General features: G+C 51.1%; 1 protein-coding gene across 5 annotated transcripts in view; it reads left to right on the top strand.

Moving 5' to 3' along the window:
* The window catches only part of SMOX (spermine oxidase), a 35,150-nt gene extending 17,136 nt beyond the window's left edge, over positions 1 to 18,014 (top strand). For 2 of the 5 annotated variants that reach the window (XM_033095057.1, XM_033095056.1), the window contains exons 2-8: positions 6,313 to 6,546; positions 9,103 to 9,329; positions 13,189 to 13,362; positions 13,528 to 14,287; positions 14,970 to 15,130; positions 16,980 to 17,069; positions 17,525 to 17,985. In XM_033095057.1, the coding sequence (XP_032950948.1) occupies positions 6,339 to 6,546; positions 9,103 to 9,329; positions 13,189 to 13,362; positions 13,528 to 14,287; positions 14,970 to 15,130; positions 16,980 to 17,069; positions 17,525 to 17,662 (1,758 nt within the window). In that variant the 5' untranslated portion in view covers positions 6,313 to 6,338 and the 3' untranslated portion in view covers positions 17,663 to 17,985. Of the gene's footprint in view, positions 1 to 6,312; positions 6,547 to 9,102; positions 9,330 to 13,188; positions 13,363 to 13,527; positions 14,288 to 14,969; positions 15,131 to 16,979; positions 17,070 to 17,524 lie in introns of all 5 variants that reach the window. The other 3 variants (XM_033095055.1, XM_033095059.1, XM_033095058.1) reach the window with 3 other exon arrangements.
* Positions 18,015 to 18,348: the final 334 nt, after the last annotated feature.

An 18,348-nucleotide genomic window follows, 5' to 3' on the forward strand; every position in this document is an offset into this window, starting at 1 on the left:
GGCTGGGATCTGAGTTCAGGTGAAAACTGGGGTTCTTCAAACGAACTGGAGCTCTGGGCCGTGGGAGAGGTGGCACCCACATCTGTACTAGTCTCTCTGGGTCACTTCCTCCTTCTCCTTCCCTTTCTGAGGTGGCTCTCGCAAGTAGCCATACCTTCTGCTTGTGCTATCATTTCATCTTCCCAGCAGTCCCACCAGGTAGCTCTACCTGACCCCATTTTACAGATGGGAAAGCTTGAAGTCTAAAGGAGGCCGTGAAGCATCCTATGGGGTTTAGACAAGTGAGTCCAGGAGGCGGGGTACAGATGCTGTGTCCTTGGAGTGGGTTCAGAGGTTTTGGCCAGGTGGGGCCCAGAGAAAGGGTCATCTGTCAAGGAAGCGACTGAGCTGGGACCTGGGACTCTGGGCACCCAGGCCAGTGTTCCCTCTCCATCCCTGTGTCTCTTTGGCTGGCAGGCTGCTCTTGTCCTGTCCCCCACCCCCTGTGACCGGCCAGGCCTGGCTCTGCTTTCCTGCCTCTTTACTTCCTGGCTGGCTGGTCTGGGGAAGGAGGGCTGGGGAGGGTCTGGCTGGGAGGAGTTCAGGCCCAGCCCCTTCCTGGGGCTGAGGGGTAGGAGGAGCCACGCTGGCAGACACAGAGCCCCTTTGTCTGGGCTGCCCGTGCAAAGCAGCTGGTCTGGGATTTCTGGGCGTTTTTTACATTTGAAGAATAATTGCATTGTCTGGGGGGCCCCTTGAGAATCCAAATCCCTCCCCAGACCAGCCAGGCAGTCCAGAGAGATTACCCCTGAAATTCCCCCTCCCCTTAGATATCTGAGGCAGAGGGGTCCCTCCAGGGAAACTGAGGTAGGGCTGCTGCCCTCAAGCACTAGGAGTATCTGTTGGGAGGAGAGACTTAGTCCCCAAGGTTGGTTGGGGAGGGTTCAGGTGGCCCCCAGAGCCCTGAGCAGGGCTGAGAGGTGGGGAGGAGCCTGCTGATTGGAAGGGGTGGGCTCATTTTGGAGCGGAGTCTGAACCCTAAGGAGTGAGGTGAGGTGAGCCAGATGGGCTAACCGCCTTGTCATACTCTTCTCCTCTGGGACATGGGTCATTCACCTGGGTGACCTTGAGAAAAGGAGAAGGAGGCAGACACATTGGGGAGTAGCCTGTGTTCAGGGGTGAGCCAAGAATGGGTAGAAGTTTTTTTGTTCCTTGTGATGGGTGACTTTGGAAGGGGGTGGGGCATCTGGGAAGCTGGCCCTTCGTGGCATCATTTTTTGTTGTCATGGCGACTGTTGGGGAGGGAAGTGACCTGCTGCTTGCTGGGTGAGCAGAAGTGGACTCCAGTGCTGAAGAGGAAGGGGCACTCGTGCTGAGCTGGGCCACTGACCTTCTTTGGAGTTCAGTCCTAGGCTTGGCGAGGGGTCACCAGGCTAGCCTGGGACCCTGGCCCTGCTCAGTGATCATGGCGCTGCAGTCTCACTCCAGAATAATAGGCAACAGGATTTCCTGGGGGCGAGATGCCTATGCTTTGGGAACAGGCAGTGTCTGGGCGGTGGTGGTTGCAGAACAGAACCAGTGAAGGAACTCACACTGCCAGGGTGTCTGTTGCTTCAGGAAACATCAGGGGAACAGGCCTTCCTGGTGGTTCAAGCAATAGACAGCCGTGCAGTCACACAGCTGCACAACCACAGTACGCTACACAAGGGTGTGCGTTTACGAGAACCCAGCCGGCTTCTCTGACGTGTGTGGGACGGGTGTTTCCCATAGGCCTTCAGCGGGGCTGCACTGGGGATGCTCAAGACTACTGAAGTTGGGGTATTTGTGCACGTTTGAGGGGGTGTGAATAAAAACTGAAGCCAGAACGGTCAGCTAGGTCCAGAGGGTCAATGGCTGAGGCCTGCCTAATACCTGGTACGTTGTAGATCCTCCGTGAATTGCTGGATATTATTCCCGGTCAATGAGGGGCCCGGCCAGCGTTGCCTTTGAGGGGGTGGCTGAGCAATTCTGTAGGGGTGCAGTTCAGATGGAGGAGGCAGGCCGCTGCCTGGGGAAGTTGAGTGTAGAGGCAACAGTGATTTGGGCTGTGGGGTTGATGTTGTGACCCAATGGATACGGGCAGGTCTTTCACGAAGGATGCCTTCAGTTTTGAGCCCGGGAGTGCTTGGTGCTCCAGCCGTTTTTAATGGAGATGGGGAAAGCATAAGGAGATGCACGGTGCCCCCAGCTCAGTTCTGGGCATTTCCAAGAGGGGCTGAGCAGGGTCATTTGTGGGAGGCCAGGATTGAAACGTATCTCTTGTATGTGGCAGTTAGGAGGTACTTTGTGAAGAGTAAATCTCAGGGTGTCAAATGAAACAAGTGAGGATGTTGTGAAAACGTGGGTGGGGAAGTGGACGCGCTGGGGTGCCGGTGCCCACTCCTGTGGCATGGCCTCCTCGTCTTCATCCATTCTTCTTCGGTGACTCTGCCATGGGACAGGATCTTTCGTCCCTCTTTGCGTCTCTCCCCTGCTGCCCTCTTCTTTTCAGTTTGGCTTCTTGGGCAGCTCAGTCACGGCATTGTTGGCTCTGTGCAGCAGGGGGAGGCCGGGGCCTGCAGGCCGGAGTGGGAAGGAGGCTGGGGAGGGTAGTGGGGCATCGTGAATGGCAGTGAGACACTCATGCCATCGCTGACGTTACCAGGCTTGGCCTGCCTGGGGACGTGGGGGCCCGAGGCTCCCACCCCCATTTTGCCATGGAGGCAGGAGCAAGAAGGCAAGTGCTATTGCCCTGTCCCTCCTGCCTCCCTCCTCCCCTACCCCTTCTCCTCTCTGTCCTCCTCCTCCTCCTGCCCCCTCCCTGCCTGGCTGAGCCAGCACTTTTTTCTTCTCTCCTTTATCTGCTAGAAAAGTACAGGGCGTTCTGTTTCTCCTGTGCATACAGATCAGGGAGCGGATGTTATTTATTTATTTATTTCCCAAAGTTGAGAGAAGGGCAGGCAGGCACCAAGGAGCATTAAGAAAGTCTTCCTAAGTCAGGCATTTTCTCATAAAACTAAAAAAAAAATGTTGGAAAGGAAAACATGACACAAACCAATAGAAAACAAGTTGTCTCCCCAATCAGATAAAAGCACCTGAAGATCCAGTTCAGCATTTAGCTGAGGGCCCCGCACACAGTAGGTATCGCTGCACATGGCTTTCTCCCTTTCAGTTTGGATCCCAAGGCCTGTTGGCTCCAAGGGCCGATATGGGGGGCATGGCAGACACTTCATCTCTCTCTGCCTTCTGTGGGCTATGCTAGTGGCTTCTGTGGCTTCTTGGGGGCCCCAGGGGTTGATGGGCCCATCTGAGACAAAGCCTGTGGAAGGACAGGCCTGGGGGATTAGCTGTGAGGGCCAGGGGCACCGGCGACCTACATGACCCCACTTGCTGCTTCCACGTTGGCACCCCATGAGTGATGTCTGTCTCTGATACTTGGGAACTCGGGGTACTTTTCTGTGTTCATCTGAAAGGCAAGCTGCCCGCCTATACTTCTCAAAATCCATTCCTGAACCCCTTCCCAAAGACAATGTGCTCATAATTTAGCTACAGAACTTCACAAATGATGTTTACACGCACAGCTCTTGAAAAGGCCGACAGTCTTGTGACATCCACATAGGGCCTTATTGGACTTCACAACGATGTAGTGAGGACAAGCTGACCATTTGCGACAGAAGGAAGTTCAGGAAGGGCTGGGAAAGTGCTGCTGCCCCAAGCATTCTTTCCCTAGGCCTGCTTCCCAAGGTAGCTTCTTACATAGACCGCAGGTTTTTAGAGGTAATGCCCCAGGGAACCTGTGATGAGACTTCAGTGGGGGCAGGACCCCCGCTTCATCCAAGGCTTACGCTGGGCCCCACAGGAACTTTTTGAGAAGGGGTTCCACCAACAAAGTTGGAGAACCACAGCACCAATCCAACTCCCTTATTGTATAAAAGCGTTTGTTTTGGGGTGGCCTCAGGGTAGGGGTGGCACTAGGGATGAGATGAGCAGTGCCCAGCTGGGTTGGTGTCAGTGGTAGCTTCCAGCGCCCTGTGTATTTATAGACCTGCTGTAGACCCTTCCTCCCTGCGGACTGCCCTGGCCTCCTGGTGTGGACAGCCAGTCTCACCTAGATTTAGTGCGCAGGAAGGAGAACCTGGGGGAGGGAAGAAGGGAAGGGAGGAAAGGACTCAAGCCAGCCCTGATCCCCATGCTCCTGGGAGGCTGGACGGAACGTCCTGGGGAACTGGGGGTGGAGTGGGCGGGGCGTGGTGGACTGGACGGACAGGAGGACTGAAGCAGGAGGGAGGAGGAATGGGAAAGCCGGGACACAGGCTGTCCTGGAAGGAGGCCGGGCACCAGTCTGAGTCTGGGAGCCCCTATCTCTGAACCTGAGATTCTGCCTCAGGGATTCCAGGCCTCAGGCACCACCTTCTGGCCCTCTAGGGAACCACTTCTGCACTGAGTCTGGGCCTGGAGGGTTTGGAGGGAGTTTGGGGCAGGAGAGGGGGGACATGTTTGTCCATGTCCAGGTGTGGCATTGACAGGTGGGGTGGGTGGGGGGAGGTGCGAGGGGCAGCTTCTCAGCTTGAGCATATTTAGAAAAGGACCCCTTTGCTAAATGTGTGATAAAAAGATGTTCGAGGGTAAAACTGTAGTGATCAGTCCTTGAGATGTGTGGAGAAGGAAGTCAGGGTGTCAGCTTTTATTTTATTTTTTCATAGGGAGCCAGGAATGGATATCTGAGTGGTTGCTGAGGTATAAATGCACGTACACAGTAAATGGCATGAATCCTAAATGTCCACCTCTCTGGATCTCTGTATGTTCACTGTGTAACCACCATCCAGATCAAGATACATATTCCTTCCACCCCAGAAAGTTCCCTCCTGACCCTTTTCAGTCATCCTCCCCACCCTCGTTTCTCTTCTGTCATCACAGATTGATTTGACCTTTTAGTGAACTCCACGTAAATGGACTCACACAGGATGAGCTCTTTTATCTCCGGCTTCTTTTGTTCAATGTAATGTTGTTGAATTTATTGCCAAGAACTAGTCCCTTGCACGGATGTGCTACACATAGCCCAATATATTTATCCACTCTCGTGTGGATGGACTTGGGTTGTTTCTGTTTTTTGGCTATTGTGAATAAAACTGCTATAAACATTCTTCAGCATATCTGTTCGGTGAAATCTGCCCTATTAGGTGTGTGTCACAGCTTTTTAGATGCCCCCTGTCTGCCGTCCAGAGCAGCCACCTCACTCCCTGTTGTTAGGTCTGCAACTTCTGCCATTGAAACTTCAGCCATGGCAACTGGGTCAGGTAAGGAACAGGGACAGAATCAGAGCTGAGTGGCTCCCCTAGGGTGACCCACGGACACCTTCAGACCTTTCTGGTCACTCTGGGAATAGAAGGGTAGCTTCTCCCAGCCCTGGGGCCAGATTTCTGGACCCCCTAGGCCTCCCAGCCATCTACTTCTTAGCCTGGCGTCTCTGAGCAAGCTGGCTTAGCATAACTGTCAATTTGATGTCTGGCCTCTGGTGCCACAGGTCCTCATGGTCCACTGTTTCCTGGGCTCCTTGCTGCTTTGCGGTGACTGAGGGGCTGGATGGTTGGAGAAAACAACCAGAGGTCGACCCGGAATAGCAGAGGCGCGTCCAATACCGGCCTCGTGGCATTTCTGGGGGGAGGGTGGGACTCTGTCCTGCCTACCAAATTGCCACCTCGTTGAGGCTGTGAAAGACTAACAGAAAGCCAGAGGAGAAAAGAAAGGGCAAGGAAGAGAGAGTACCAGGGAAGAGCCAGGCAAGGGAGAGAGAACAGAAGGTCCAGCGCCGTTGTGTGCAAGTATCTGGGGTTGGTGCGAGCATCCTGAGGTCTGTGCAAGCGTCCGGGGGTCAGTGTGGGCCTCCTCGGGTTGGTGTGAGCTAAACCACAGCAGCCGTGCTGGGCCCAGCTGGTTCAGGGTCAGCAGTGCCAGAGTCAGTTTCTCCTGCCTTTGGCCTTCTTGATCATCCTCTTCCTGGCCAGTTTCTTAGCCTTGGGGAAGAAATAGTGCATTGTAGGTTTGGGATGGCATTGATGGCTTTCAGGGACTCAAGGTGGGCTCCAGTTCTCCTGCTTGTGATAGGGTCCAACAGTACATCACTTCCTTCCTCTCTCCTTCCCTGTTTCTCTTCCTCCCTCCCCGGATCCTTTGGAGATGGGTCGTTGCTCAGGTCCTGAAGGAGGTGGGGGAGGGCTTGAGCCTCCCCCTTGAGGGTGGAGCCTGTGAGTACCTCTTGGAGTAGGTGGGAAGTGAAGGGGGTTAGGTGAGCTGTGACACCCCTGCTTTCTGCAGGTTCCTAGGAGGCGAGTGCGGACGGTATGCAAAGTTGTGAATCCAGTGGCGACAGTGCGGATGACCCTCTCAGTCGTGGCCTACGGAGAAGGGGACAGCCTCGTGTGGTGGTGATCGGCGCCGGCTTGGCTGGCCTGGCTGCAGCCAAAGCGCTTCTGGAGCAGGGCTTCACGGATGTCACTGTGCTTGAGGCTTCCAGCCGCATCGGAGGCCGTGTGCAGAGCGTGAAACTCGGTGAGTGCCACCTTAGCCCAGCCACCTCTCAAAGTTACCTCTTGTTCCCCAATACCTTGGCCCTGCCTGAAATCTCATTACTTTAGTTTCTTCTCTGAGGTAAATGTTCAATCATGTATGCTGCCTGGATGTTTTCCAGAAGCTCCCTTTGTGCCTCTCAGTAGCCCTCTGAGGTAGGCGGGATGGGGTTCTGGCCTCCATTTTTGGAACATGACCTAGGGTTCATAGTATGTAGGAGAGAGGGAACACCCAGAACCAAACTGTCTTGGCAGTGGATGGACCAGTTTCTATTTCCCAAGAAGGGGAATTCTGTGAGCTTCTATTAGTCATTAACTTTTGAGTATGAATTAGTCTGTCATGAGTGAGAGTAGCTGGGGCAATAGAAACTCAGGGCAGCAGAGGAGGAAGGGGATTTTGGGCCTCCTTGTGGGTGACGGGCAGGTCTTAGGATTGTCTAGGAAGACGGCCTGTCCAGGTTGCAGAGTAATGGGGTAATGAGGGCTCTGGAGAAAGCAGCTCGGTAAGAGACTTACCTCAGGGGTGGGCAGATGATACCAGGGGTTCTAGAGGGTAGGGAATTGCCTGAAATGCAGCTGGAGGTCAGGGCTTCCCAGGCAGGCGATTTGACCAATGAGTGGTTGAGCAAGTAGGGACCATGAAAATGGCCCAGAGGGACCATGCACGATGGGCTGCATTGACTGGAGGATTTTGTTTCTGTGACCATTCCCTCACAGGCAGCAAGGCCAAGCAGATTCTGTGTGCTCATTTTTCTTTTTAGTTTTCTTTCTTTTTTTTTTTAAAGGAGGGCGCAGCTCACAGTAGCCCCTGTGGGGATCGAACTAGCAACTTTGGTGTTATTAGCACCACCCTCTAACCAACTGAACTAACCGGCCACCTCTGGTGTGCCCATTTTGGATGGATAGGGCAAATGGCTCAGAGAAGTAGGTGGTCAGGCTTAGAATAAGTAGAGGTTGAGGACACATGGGGACCTTGTCTCTTCTTTCAGAAGCTTTGATCACATTAGGAGTCTTCCCTTATAGCATTTACTGGAAGGCATGCTTGAAGTTGCGTCCGTCTTCTCCTGGCACACACAGGAGAGTTTGTTGGCAGTAAGACTGAAAGCACCATCCAAGGCGTTTGGAAACCTGGGGACAGCCAGTGGGGAAGCCTGGAACTCTTTGCTTGATACCTGATTGTCTGGGCTGGAGCCTTAGAGAAGGAATGGCTTCTTCATTTGTGGTTCTTGAGTCTTGATAAGACATTTAGGGTCTGACACAGAAGCAGAAGATGGGAGGACAAATGGCCCAGTCTCAGTGGTAGCTGACAGCCGAGACATGCCGTGCAGTGAAATGATGGTACAGGCAGCGAGGAGGAAGAAATTGGGTTGCAGGAGGCGGAGGGGATACCCAACTGGACAGGAAGCCTTCCCCAGAGGGAGGGAGGTTAGATGGGTCTCAGGTGATGGAGGGAATTGGGTAGTAGTGAAAAGAGGACGGGTTAGTACTTGTGGAATAATGTATGTGAGGAAGGTAGACCTGCCGGGAGAAGGGAGAGCATGTCAGAGCAAGGGCATACGTGCGTGTGTTGTGTGTGCAGACACGCAGGACTGAAAGCCCAGGTAGCAAATGGACCTGCTGCAGTGTGAGATGGTAGCTGTGAATCTCAGTGGTAAGAGCAGGGGTTCAGGGCCAAAGGCCCCAAGTGGGGGAAGACATGGAAATATTAGGTTGGTGCAAAAGTAATTGCGGTTTTTGCAATTTTAACCTTTTAAACCGCAATTACTTTTGTACCAATTAGTACCTGATGTCCTTTGGATGTGGGGGTGTAGCAAGGGTCACAGAAGCAGAGGGCCATACGGGAGAGGGCAGGAAATATCCTCAGACTGGGGCCTGCTCTGGGCCATACAATTTCCTGGCAGAGCCTGGGGGGGTAGGGGTAGGGTACTGACCTTGCAGCTGACCTGAAGGTGCTCCCCTTGTTCCTGCTTTTACTGGGTGTCTAGAGCCAGGAAGGGTACCCCATGCCTGGACATCACTTCCCAGTGGCTATATGACTTGGAGCTCCCTGCTGTGCCCTGGGGAGGGTCCCTAGGTTTACTAGGGCCTCCAGGGTGCCTACTCCTTCTGCTCATTTTGGGGTCTCAAACCAGGCAAGATTCTTTGGGGAGCCCTAAGCCTGAGGCTCTAAAGGAAGATTAGTAATAAATGTCCCCAGTACCCACCAGGAACCCACTGGAGGCAGGGCACTGAGCTTTCAGTTTTTGGTGCCCTCCAGTCTGCCCACTTCTAATTAGTCTAGTGTGGTGACTCTGGAGCAAATCACAGTCATTCAGGGTGGCAGTTAGCTATAAAGTGGAATCCATTTTGTGCCATGTGTGGTTTCACTGAAAACGTTCCACTGAGACTTTGGTAGGTTGCCAGAGTGGGACCCTAATCCCTTTCCTGCCCTGTTATGAGTGTGGAATGATCCTCCTGGAGGAAGGAGGGTGAAGCAGTATTATAGCCCTCTCGGAAGAAGTCCTCGCCCCTCTCATGGGCCTGTTGTTTTCACCATCAGGACACGCCACCTTTGAGCTGGGAGCCACCTGGATCCATGGCTCCCATGGGAATCCCATCTACCATCTAGCAGAAGCCAATGGCCTTCTGGAAGAGACGACTGATGGGGAGCGCAGCGTGGGCCGCATCAGCCTCTACTCCAAGAATGGCGTGGCCTGCTACCTTACCAACCGTGGCCGCAGAATCCCCAAGGACGTGGTTGAGGAATTCAGCGATTTATACAACGAGGTGAGGTGTTGGCAGGGCAGCTGAGCATAGAGTAGAGGGGCAGGAAGTGCCCTGGCAGTGTTGGGGGAGTCAAGGGACTCGCTAGGGTCTTCTAAGATCCTGCTCAGGTCCTTGCACACTCTGGGCACTGCATTTGGAACATCAGGACAATTTGTGGATAGAATGAAGATAATGAGTGGAGAAGTACTAGGTAAGAGATTATTGGTACACAGGATTAAATATTTCTCCAGAGAGACCTTAAACATCTTTTATTAGATTTACTACCAGATACTTAGGTAGCGATTGTTGTTATTGATTTTTAGATATTTTTGTAAATGGTAATTTTAAAAAACTTTATTTTCTAGTTGTTCCTGGTATGTAGAACTATAACTGATTTTTATATATTGATTTTTGTTACCTTGGTAAACTGTTATTCTAATTCTAATACTTTATATGTTAATATGTTATATTAATTTATATTCTAATAGTATTTTAGAATTTTATGTATATAATCCTGTACAAAAAATGTTGTTTTTTCCTTTCTAATCCTCAGACCAGAATTGTCTAATAGAACTTTCCACAGTAATGGAGATGTTTTAGACCTGCACTATCCAGTATTGTAGTCACTAGCCACATGTGGCTCTTGAGCTCTTGAAATGTAGCTAGTAAAACCGAGTAAGTAAGTATTTAATTTAATTTAATTTAATAATTTAATTTGATTTTAAATTGCTACAGGTGTCTAGTGGCTACTGTATTGGACAGTATAGCTTAAGACTATTTCTTTTTCTTACCTTATTGCACTGGCCAGTATCTCCAGTACAGTGTCAGAGAGAAGTGGCATACATCCTTGTCTTATTCAGGTTCTTAAAAATATATTAATATTTTTAGTGTCTTTTCAGTGGTACTGTGAACTGCACTGAACAAACAAGGAAACATGTAGGCCTTGCTTTTTGATACCTTGTCATTTATAGTGTGATGACCCTTCACTCCAGGTCCATAAATTGGCCAACAAACACATATTGTACATTTTTTATGTCTCTTGGGCGTGGAAAAGGAGAAATGACCCTTGGTTTGGGGTAGTCCCTGCTCAATGAGGCTGGCTCAATGTGTGTGCATCCACGAGGTATATTGTGTGCAGTCCCATGGTATTGTGTGTTCTCACTCATGTGCCAAAAGACTGCGTTATTACTGAGCAGATAAGAACTAGTATTCTTCAAAGTAGAACTTCCTGGTCTACTGGGAATCAGTCATGTGCTGATTCCCAGGTTAGTTTGTGTTTCAGGCATGGATGCCTCTTGAGAATGACTTTCAGGTTCCATGACTTACTTGTTTTTTTAAATATCCTTAAAAGTAGATCACCATAAACTTCTGCTTGTGGGTTTGATTTTTGAAAACCAAGAGTGAGTTGTAGAAAGTAGGATGGGTAAGGTGGGTTATAGATCTGGGTAGTGATGCTTTGGATCAGAAGGAGAAGGTATTAAGCATGAAGTCCAGAGATAGGTTTCCTTGTGTGGCTCTTAATCAATGCTGGAGGCCATTTTGAAGAGGTGTGTCTAAGCAGGTGAAGTCCTGCCTGAGGGTGGCTTCATAACAAATATGAAGCCTCCTTCCAAAGGTGATGACTTTGAAGGGGGCTACTCATTTAATGTGTTATATTTGTTAATAAATAAATGAGTTTATTTATGGAGCAAGACTACCTTGATTCAAATACAAGTTGTACCATTTATTAGCTCGAGTAAGTTATTGAGCCTGAGTCTTACTTTCCTCATCTATAAAATGGGTATAGTAATATCAACTTCATAGTGTCATGAGGATTAAATGAGATCCTTATGAAAGTGCTTAATGAGAATCGGGGTGGGTATTAGCTGTTATAGGCTTGTCCCATTTCCCTTGGGTCACATTGGGAAGATGTCATTTAACCCATAAAAGGAGACTGTACTCATAAGACAAACCCATATTCAGTTAAGGCTGTCCTAGTTGGTGACTGACACAGAATCATGTAGATGGACTAAATTTGTTACTCCTCAGCTGGGCATTTTGGCCTCTAGTCAACATAAGCTAAGGACTGGCTACCATGTTGGTTATCACTCAAGGAAGAAAATGCAGGTAGGAAGAGGCAAGTTGAAAGCCTGACTCCTTGGGAGTGGTACTGGGTGAGGAATTTGTAGAGGACTCCACTTCAGGCCAAACACCCAGCATCTTGTGACTTGAAGGGAGGAAAAATAAACAATTTAACTCATTACGTCTTTATGTTTTATATTTCAGAGACATGTTTAATTCATGTTTCTATCTTATGTGGAGGCCGTTCCGTTGAGTGGAATGGTTCAGGGTGGGCAATGCCACCTTCCTCCACTCTGTAGCCCCATGGTCTACACCAGGGCTGCGTGACAGGGCGGATGTCATTTCCATGAATGTGTGCTAACCAAATTCAAACTCACTTTAGGAAGGGAAACACAGCGTGGACCGGCATGAGCCACACATGTTTGACCAAGGAGCCTGCATTTGCCAGTGTCCTGGGAGGGACAGTGGCATGTGGTGACGCAAGGGTCTTGGATAAAATCCAGAGCCCTTGACAAGACCCTTAGTTCTTCATGCCCAGGCCCTTGCCTGCCTTTCTAGTCATCTCTTCCAGTTTTCTCTCTCCTTGCTGCCCACTTCAGCAAGACTGAATCACTTTTGAATGCAATGCATCTTATATTCTCTCTCCTCCCTCTCTCTCATCTTTGAGTATGCTATTCCTTCGGCCTGAAATACTTTTCCTCTCCCTCCCACTGCCGTCCTGGCTATCTCCTGACTGTCCAAGATTGTCTGGGTGGATGATCTCACAACCCCTGGGTTCTTTCCTGTCTGGGCACGTTATGTAGAAACAACACCGTTCTGATGTTTCCCCAACTTGAGTGAGGGCAGGGGTTCAGGACTGTGTCCGTCTGGCTCAGTATTACAACCTATGTCAGGCGCGCAGTCAGTAAATGTTTGTTGAGTGAATGTTGAGACTCAGACCTTGCCCTTTGGGGATCCCATGCCTGACCCAAGACTGGCTTCCTTTCCTCAGGGAGATCTGCCTGGTGATTGGTGGGGGTGATATACCAGACAAGCAGGGGAGGCAGAAGGACCCGCTCCAGGGGGCCATTACTTTCTGTCAATGAGATGTGGGTTGAAGTTCTTGCTAAAATATGCCGGTGAAAAGCATTTCCCTTCCTTGGCACACTAGGGCCGCCCTGCTCTGCCCGTGCCCTGCCCCAGCATGGCCATCTTCCTTACCTGTGTCTGAGTCTTGCAATAAAGGGAGTGTCTTGTCCAGGCAGGGTCTGCTGGGAGATCAAACTTCAGGGCCCCTTCAGCTCCCCCTCCCCTAAAACACTGGCCAGGCCACCCCTCCAGACTGCCCTCCTGGGAGACAGCGAAGCAGACACGCTTGGGCAGAGGTGGCAGGGAAAGGGTTTGTGCATTTAGTTCTTGGAAAAGGCAAATGTGTGCAGATCTGTGTTCTGAAGTGGGTGGTCTGCTTGGCCATGTAGAGCCCATAAGGGGAGGTTCCTTTCCCATAGACTGGACAGGCACCAAGCATTCCACTTTCCTAAGCAAAGGCCCAGCAACAAAGCCTCTAGGGCGCTCCCATTCCCATCCCCGTCACTGGCCTTTGAGAGTGGCATCTGGAGGAGAATGGCTGCCCAGGGGAGCTTGCTATCCCCGAACCATGAGCTGTGGGTGCAGTCTCAGCTCATTGCCCGCCACATTGATGCACCAAGGGAGAGGGGTCGTGGGCTCAGTATATCTGGGGACATCTGGGAGGTGGCAGCTTTTACATTGGAGGTCTTCAGTCTGAGATGGAGATAGGATGGGGGAGTATGTTTTCAGTCTCCTCGGGTCTCTCTGGCAGGTCTATAACTTGACCCAGGAGTTTTTCCGGCATGGTAAACCAGTCAATGCTGAGAGTCAGAACAGCGTGGGGGTATTCACCCGGGAGAAGGTGCGCAACCGCATCAGGGATGACCCTGACGACCCGGAGACCACCAAGCGCCTGAAGCTCGCCATGATCCAGCAGTACCTGAAGGTATCTTTGATGTGTGGGAGCTTAGCTGAGTACAGGTGCCAGAGTGAAGAAGACTCATTCTGGGGAGTCTGGGTCCAAGGAAGACATGCTGCTCTGAGGTGCTGTTCTGACCCCTGCCCTGCCCTGCCCTGGCGGTCACCGGCTTCTCTTTGGCTCTTCCCACAGGTGGAGAGCTGTGAGAGTAGCTCTCACAGCATGGACGAGGTATCCCTGAGCGCTTTTGGGGAGTGGACGGAGATCCCTGGCGCCCACCACATCATCCCCTCAGGCTTCATGCGGGTTGTAGAGCTGCTGGCCGAAGGCATTCCGGCTCACGTCATCCAGCTGGGGAAACCTGTCCGTTGTGTGCATTGGGACCAGGCCTCCGGCCGCCCCCGGGGTCCTGAGATTGAGCCCCGGGGTGAGGGGAACCACAATCACAATGCTGGGGAGGGTGGCCAGGGTGGAGGGGAGCCCCTGGGGGACAGGCGGGATGAGGATGAGCAGTGGCCGGTGTTGGTGGAGTGCGAGGACTGCGAGGTGATCCCAGCGGACCACGTGATTGTTACGGTGTCGCTGGGCGTGCTCAAGAGGCAGTACGCCAGCTTCTTCCGTCCTGGCCTGCCTGCCGAGAAGGTGGCTGCCATCCACCGCCTTGGCATCGGCACCACCGACAAGATCTTTCTGGAATTCGAGGAGCCCTTCTGGGGCCCCGAGTGCAATAGCCTACAGTTTGTGTGGGAGGACGAGGCAGAGAGCTGCACCCTCACCTACCCACCCGAGCTCTGGTACCGCAAGATCTGCGGCTTTGATGTCCTCTACCCGCCTGAGCGCTATGGCCACGTGCTGAGCGGCTGGATCTGTGGGGAGGAGGCCCTCGTCATGGAGAAGTGTGATGACGAGGCGGTGGCTGAGATCTGCACAGAGATGCTGCGGCAGTTCACAGGTGCGACCTTGTGCCACCTCTGTCTGCTTCCACCTGCCTCTCTCCATCGTCCATGACCCTCTGCCAGACCCTCTGAGTCCCCTGAACCATGTGGTAGCTCTTCCCTCCATAGATTGTGAAACTGAGGTGGCAGGGCCATTGGGAGAGCTGCCACAGGGTGCCACGTCTCAGCCTTGGGCTCCTAAATTACGGGCCCTCCCCTGTCTGGAGCTTGAGACACGCAAACCCATGGGTCCTGTGTTTCTTCTCTCTAAGGGCTGATGGTAAAAACTCAGATGTCACCGCAAAACCTCAGATTGCTTATATCCGACTCATATTACCTTGCAAAGAGATGGATTTGTGTTTTACTGTCTGATTCTTTTAGTTGAACATCTTTCATCCATTGTCCTGAGAAAGCCCCACAAGAACCCCTGAAGTTGGAAGGAAACATGATTATCTAGAATGTTTTTCTGATAGGAAAATGAAGGCCCAGGGAGATGAGGTGTTTTGCTGGGGGTCACAAGGAGGCATGAGGGGTACACAGCTTGAACCTCAGCCTCCCTCCATCCTCCTCCATCCTCCATGCCTCCCCACAGCAACCTGGCCTTCTTGGAACCTCAGGGGTGGATAGGAGAGGCTCGGGGTGTCTTCTGTGTGTGGCTGTGTCTTATCCTTTCTCTTGGCTCTTTTGACTCCCCAACAGGAAACCCCAATATTCCCAAACCCCGGCGAATCCTGCGCTCGGCCTGGGGCAGCAACTCCTACTTCCGCGGCTCCTATTCGTACACTCAGGTGGGCTCGAGTGGGGCAGATGTGGAGAAGCTGGCCAAGCCCCTGCCATACACGGAGAGCTCCAAGATGGCAGTGAGTGTGGGTGTGCTCCATAGGTGGGGGGTGCAGGGTAAGGAGGGGCCTGTGAGGGGTGGGTGTGTGTATTTTGTATGTTTGTTTGGTTCAGGGAGAGAAAGGGAAGGGTTTGTTCACTGAGGGGTACCAAGGTGAGACAGGCATGGAGTGTCCCCTAAAATGGAAGAGAAAACAAGACAGTGTATACTTAACATCTGGGAAAAAAAGAAGGAATAAATTGAGATGTTAAATGCTTTCTGGAGATTAGAAAAACTGAGCCATTTAGTGCTGTGCCGTCCAATATGGTAGCCATTAACCACTATTAATTTAAATCAATTAATTAAAATTTAAATTGATAAATTAAAATTTTAGTTCCTCAGTTGCACTGGCCACATTTCAAGTTCAATCGCCACATGTGGCTAGTGGCTACCATGTTAGACGATGTAGCTATAGAACATTTTTGTCATCATGGAAATTTCTAGTGGGCAGCACTGATTCAGTGGAAATAAGTTTCCCCACTATGTTTTATTGACTTTTCTTCCCCAATATATTTTAGAACATAAAATTGAGAACACTGACCCTCTCCCAAATTCTATCCACTATATAACAAATAACAGGTAGAGAAAAATAATAAATACGAGAGAAATAATTATATTTCTGTTCCCATAAAGTGGATTTTGAGTCCCTCCCCCCAATCACACGCATACAATAAATGTTAAAACCCCAACAGAATTATATTTAAAACAGTTCTTTGGTGGAATTGGTGGTGTCACCCACCTCTCTCTCCATCTGCCAACTTGGAGTCAATCAACCGGCAAGGTGTGTTGTGCCTGCCCCAGCTGTGCTCACGGGGAGAGAGGAAAAGGCCCTCAGTGCTGCTGCAGCCATCCTCCTCAAAAGCAAAGCAAAACAGAAATAACTCTGGCTTAAACAAGACGGAAGTATACTTCTATTACACAAAAGGAAATCCAGAGTAGGCATCAGGACCTGGTATGATTAGCACCTGGCTCCATTTTCAAGGCCTCCTTGTGGTCCAAAGAGGGCTGCAAAGGCTGCTCCTCTCACATCTACGTTTTAGGTTGGAAGGAGGAGGTCCCTTGGGGCTGAATGAGTGTATCTAAGCGATAGTCTTGAAGTGGACTGGCCAGAACTTAGTCACATGACCACACCAGCTGTTGGGGAGACTAGGATATGTCATTTTTATTCTGGATGGCAATGGACACAGTTAAAAATCAGGGCTTTGTTACTGAGAAGAAAGGATAACATGTAGGAGTAGGCAGCTTGCCCCCTGCCAGAATATGCATTCCCCCTTTCAGCTTAACCACCTCTGTGGGCTCCTTGTTGGTGGGTTAAAGCCTCACTACTCAAAGTGCGTGGTCCGTGGACCAGCAACCCCAGCGTCATGTGGGAGTGCATTAGAAATTCAGACTCAGCCCACCCCGGACGTACTGAATTAAAAACTTCACTCGACCAGCTTCCCAGCTGGTATGCATTCAGTTTGAGATGCCCTGGGCTAAAGTCCAAACTCAAGCTTGGAATGCGAGCACTTGTGCTTTGCCTGGCCTCACCTAGATAGCCTGCTTTCTTGAGGTTGAGCCCTGGCTGTCTCAAAATTGTCACTCCCCTAAACAAGGCCTGCTTTGGTGCATTTTTGCTCCCACTTTCCTTCTTCCTGAAACGTCTTTTGCCTGTATATACCCAGCGTCTTCCAAGAAGCAGCCCAAGGTCCTGTCCTCTGGGAAGCTTTGTGTGTCCCTCTCCCCAACTATGAGCCTCTTTTCTGGGTTCTCAGCACCTTACCCAAACACCCGTCATGTCACATATGACACCATTAATAATTGGGTTTCGTGTCTGGCTTCCCCACCAGCAAGGAAGCTCCTCAAAGCAGCAGCCTGGTCACCTTTTATCTTCCAAGTGCCCAGAACAGTCCCTGGATCCTAATAGGGGCTCCATAAAGGTTTGTTAAATTACCGCCTAACTTTATCGAGTGCTTATGTTCTTCCAGGTTCTAAGTGCTTTAGATACATTATTTCACTTAATCCTTATAAGCACCCTCAGAAGTAGGTAGCATAAACCCATTTTGCAGATGAGAAAATCAAGTCTTAGGAAGGTTAAACTGCTTGCCCGGAGTTCACTGGTAAGAGGTGAACAGTGAGCTTCTGAGACTGCAGAGCCACGACTCTAAAAGCCTCAGAGTAGACAGAACTGAGGCCTGGATGTTTGGGGTAGAAGCAGGGCAAGGTGGCCAGGTGGGGTGGGCAACTCGTCATCCTCTGGAAGCAGAAATACCTGCATCTTAGATGCCTGTTCATTCTTCTGTGACTTGCAGTATTGATGGAGGGTTCTGGGAGAGACAGATAGCCTCTTGGCCTCTCTTACTCCTTCACCCTCACTTCTCTGTCTCCCGCCCAGCCCATGCAGGTGCTGTTCTCAGGTGAGGCCACCCACCGCAAGTACTACTCTACCACCCATGGTGCTCTGCTCTCTGGTCAACGTGAGGCCGCCCGTCTCATCGAGATGTACAGAGACCTCTTCCAGCAGGGGACCTGAGGGTCTTTGTCACTGCCGAGCGTGTTCCTTAAAGAACCACTAACTCGTGACTGCCAGCCCTGCCCCTTGCTGCTGTATACTCCTAATTCCTAATCCTCTGTAGGATGGATTTGTATCTTTTGTAGAGCTAGACACCCTGACTAGCTTCAGACCTGGCCCTGTAGCTTTTTCTTTTCTCCATGCTGGGTGGTGACCAGGGTAGGGCCCTTTGATTTACCTCTGTGCTCTGACCTCTGACCTTTCCTCCCCTCCCACCTCATTGTTGTAAGTGCCTTTACTACTTTACATTCTGGGATAATAAAAGAGGCTTGCCTTTCCCATGCTCCCCACCTCCTCTGTTCTGTTTTCCTCAGCCGTGTGTGTGTGTGTGTGTGTGTGTGTGTGTGTGTGTGTGTGTTTGTGTGGTTTTGTGTTTTTAATCACATCCCCTTTGAGTGAGGGAGTAGTGGGGGGAACCATGGCCTGGCTGTGTCCCCAGAAGGGAAGGTGCCTGCCTTTACTGGAAGGGATATCCCCTTTCCTCAATCTTTTTGTGTTGGTTTGCCTTCCTGTTGGTGAGGACCCTCAGGGATAAGGGCCCCTCACTGCCCAGCCTCAGTTCTTTTAGGACAGGCCTGGGCCTACTTGCTGGCCCTTTGCTGAACTTCTCAGCGTCTAATTGGGTGACATGGCCACATGGAGTGAAG

The sequence above is a fragment of the Rhinolophus ferrumequinum genome, chromosome 23 (genome assembly GCF_004115265.2).
Source record: "Rhinolophus ferrumequinum isolate MPI-CBG mRhiFer1 chromosome 23, mRhiFer1_v1.p, whole genome shotgun sequence".
NCBI classification, from domain to species: Eukaryota; Metazoa; Chordata; class Mammalia; order Chiroptera; family Rhinolophidae; genus Rhinolophus; species Rhinolophus ferrumequinum.